At 49.9% G+C, this 3,333-nt stretch overlaps 1 protein-coding gene across 5 annotated transcripts in view; it reads left to right on the forward strand.

Annotated features, from left to right (window-relative positions):
* SUGP1 (SURP and G-patch domain containing 1) overlaps positions 1 to 3,333 on the forward strand; it is a 20,584-nt gene that overhangs the window by 12,202 nt on the left and 5,049 nt on the right. For all 5 annotated transcript variants that reach the window (XM_014938459.1, XM_014938484.1, XM_014938466.1 and 2 more), the window contains 2 exons: positions 2,005 to 2,111; positions 2,852 to 3,029. In XM_014938459.1, coding sequence (XP_014793945.1) covers positions 2,005 to 2,111; positions 2,852 to 3,029 — 285 coding nt within the window. The remainder of the gene's footprint in view (positions 1 to 2,004; positions 2,112 to 2,851; positions 3,030 to 3,333) is intronic.

Here is a 3,333-nt window from a genome sequence, read left to right on the forward strand (position 1 = left end):
AAAGCAAAAAAAACACGAGGGGGGGGGGGGGGGGGTTAGGATGGGGAGGAGCAGTGGCATCTGCTTTCTGGGAATGAAAAGAAGATGCTACACAGCCTCACCTTTCTCCTTTAAGGTGGTTATAGATGCTGGCAAGCCACCAGCTCGTGGGGCCTCCAGAGCCGTGCCTGGCTCTTCGCCGCCGTGTTTATGCAATTCAGAGCGGAGCCAAAGAGCTGCCGACCTCTGTGAAGGGCAGAGAGGAGTCTTCCTCGGTGCATTCAGAGAGAGCTTTCCCATGCCCCCAGCCCGGAGGTGAATCTTTGACTGGGGCTGATGCTGGAGTGCCCCGGTCTCATGTAACATTTGGGGCCAGATAGTCCTTTTTTCCACAGAATAGCGTGTTCGGAAAAACTGTCTCCAAATCTGAGTGCTCTCCGGGATGGAGATGGGGCTGTTTATCAATAGTAGATAGGTTGATTTTTCTATTTGTTCTTATTTTTTTGGGGGGAAGCTGAAAGTGCATATCCTCTCACCGAGCCCAGCATAAAGCTGCTTTTTGCTTCCCTTCTTTTGGAAAACCTCTTGTGGTGTTTTACATAATTCTTCCTGCAGTTTCCTCCCGGCGCTGGTGCAAGTGTGCAGGGGCTGTAGCTGCGGGAGGGAGGGTGGATGCCTTGGTTTATCTTCCTCCTCCTCATCCTCCTCAGGAGGTTGGAGCTCAAGAAGCTGCTTTTCCCATCCTGGCCCTCTCACCTGAAAGCATGGTGGGGACAGAGCAAGGATCAATTGCCCCGAGTAAGAGGAAGGGAGAAGACGACCCCAGGGGCTTAATTAACATGCTGCGTAGACATTGGGTGTCATGAACAGTGATCCTATTATTATCGGGCTTCATAATTAATAGATAATGAATAATTAATGAAGCATCATTTAAGCGTAGCCAGGACTTAGATTCGAACGGCGGTTTCTGCAGTCATTAGGAAGAAATCCTTTTCCTTGTGTTGAAAAATGCAACGCGCTTTCAAGTGCGGTTGTGTGTCGTCTTTTAATCCCTTAAATATTTAACTGCTGGGTTCTTAGCTCGGAGGTGCTTTAGAGGGAGGCTGCCAGCCCTGCTACATATATATTTATATACAAACCGAGTTTGCAAGGCAATCTCCATTTAAATCTTTTTTTTTTTTTTCCTGCAGCCCCAGCGATGCTTCTCTTACTTTCTTTCATGGTGCAGCAACTACAAATAGAGGTGGGGGGGGAAAGGAATCCTCTCTCTTTCCTTTAACTCGCCCTTTGAACTCAGAGTGTCGTGCCCTGATAATGTTATAATATGTGATAAAACACAAAAAATCATTCCAAAGGATGATCCCTGAAGGGGATGCTGGAGGAGGAGGAGGAAACATCAATGGGATTGTCAAGCAGAGACTCAAAATGCCCCCTCTTTGAAAGCATCCCCGGCGCTGCCGCTCTTGAGCCTGTAGATTAGAAACTAAAGGCTCCTCGGGGAACGGCAACTTCCAAAAGCAAGCGTTAATGCTCGTGTCTTTATTCTAATGTGGTCATTTGCTTTTCGTTTGGAATGAAGTAGCTGTTTACATAGTAATCAGCGGAGCCTGACGTGCGCAGGTTGGGCAATGCGCTGCCTCGGACTCGGGGCTGGATAATGAAGTGTGGCTCTTTGCTGTGGCTGGGGTTCATGAGGAAGCTTTACCAGGGAGAATTAATCAGGAAGAGGAGTGATTTTTGAAGCGTGGTGTGGCAGATTGCCATGCTGCAGGACCTCTGAGGATGTGAGATGAGGTTTGGGAGTCCGTGGACAGGTCCTGGGAGCAGGGAATACCTCCAGCTGGGTGGCCAAGGAGGTGCTTCTGAAGTTCTACCAGGTGGTTGTTACTCAGTTGAAGTTTCTCAATGCTTGGCATCATGAAATAAGTGTAGAACTTCACGTGGGCATCCTGGTTTCGCCGGTCTCAATGTCTGCCTCAGATATTTATTTTTTAAAAAAACTCTTTTACCATGTGCTTGTTACAGTTCAGGACCTCAAGGGTCTTGGTTATGAAAAAGGGAAACCGGTTGGTTTGGTGGGTGTGACAGAGCTCTCCGAAGCCCAGAAGAAGCAGCTGAAGGAGCAGCAGGAGGTAATGCCCTGAAATGATTTCCAAATTCCTTTGGTTACCAACGTATTGCCTTGCAGCCTGCCTGGGTTGGGGGGGGGATATGGAGGTGGAGAGAGCAAAGGAACTTTCCTAGTGTGGCCCACAGATAAACCTGGAGGATTTGTGCTGAATGCCTGAGGATCACGTGGTGCTGCAGTCAGCAGAAATATTAGAGGGCTTGGGGGAATATGAATTAAGGCAGCCAATTGCTGTCCTACCAAACTAAAACCCCAAAATCTATAAGGTCTGTTGGGTCACAGCTGCAGCTGGTGATGTGTTGCCCCAGCAGCGGGGAGAAGGTGAACGGATACTTGAAATTTTGGGGGGGAAGGAGAGCAGAATTGGCTTTTGTGAGGCCGTGAGGGTGATGTTTCAGCTGTGTGGGGCTGCTCAGATGGCAGCAGTCCTTAGTGTTACCATCAAGGTACTTCTAGCAGAGGAACCAGCACATGATGCTCCTGTTTGATGTGAGAAACGAGTGGAGGAGATCAAACAGCAGCTCTGCCTGGTGGGATTTGTTGTTGTCATAACCTGTAATTCTGTGGTGTGGGCTCTGCTGCAGAACCCTGTGCCAGACTCTGCTCCTGTAGGTTGTTGTATTGAGCATCCTGTCAGGTCTCTTCTTCTTCCCCCCCCTCTCCAGATGCAGCAGATGTACGATATGATCATGAACTAGGTTGTTTTATTGAGCATCCTGTTGGATCTCTTCTCCCCCACCTTAGATGCAGCAGATGTACGATATGATCATGAAGCACAAGCGGGCCATGCAGGAGATGCAGATGATGTGGGAGAAGGCCATCCAGCAGCACCAACACGGCTACGACAGCGACGAGGAGGTGGACAGTGAGCTGGGGACGTGGGAGCACCAGCTTCGCCGCATGGAGATGGACAAGACACGAGGTGTGGAGGGAGCTGCCCCCCAAACCTCTCGTTCTGTGGTTGCCCAGAGACCTCCAGAGGGAGATGTCTGAGATCGGGGTCGCTTTTAACCACTCTGTGCTGTGATTTCCCTGCCTCTTGAGTGGAGATAATAACCCTCTGCTGCTGGGAGGCTTTATGCTTCACAAACCCTCTGAGCGGGTCCAGAGAAGAGCAACAAAGATGGTGAGGGGTCTGGAGCACAAGTCTTATGAGGAGAGGCTGAGGGAGCTGGGGGTGTTCAGCCTGGAGAAGAGGAGGCTGAGGGGAGACCTTATTGCTCTCT

This window comes from Calidris pugnax, unplaced genomic scaffold (genome assembly GCF_001431845.1).
Source record: "Calidris pugnax isolate Ruff unplaced genomic scaffold, ASM143184v1 scaffold46, whole genome shotgun sequence".
NCBI lineage: Eukaryota > Metazoa > Chordata > Aves > Charadriiformes > Scolopacidae > Calidris > Calidris pugnax.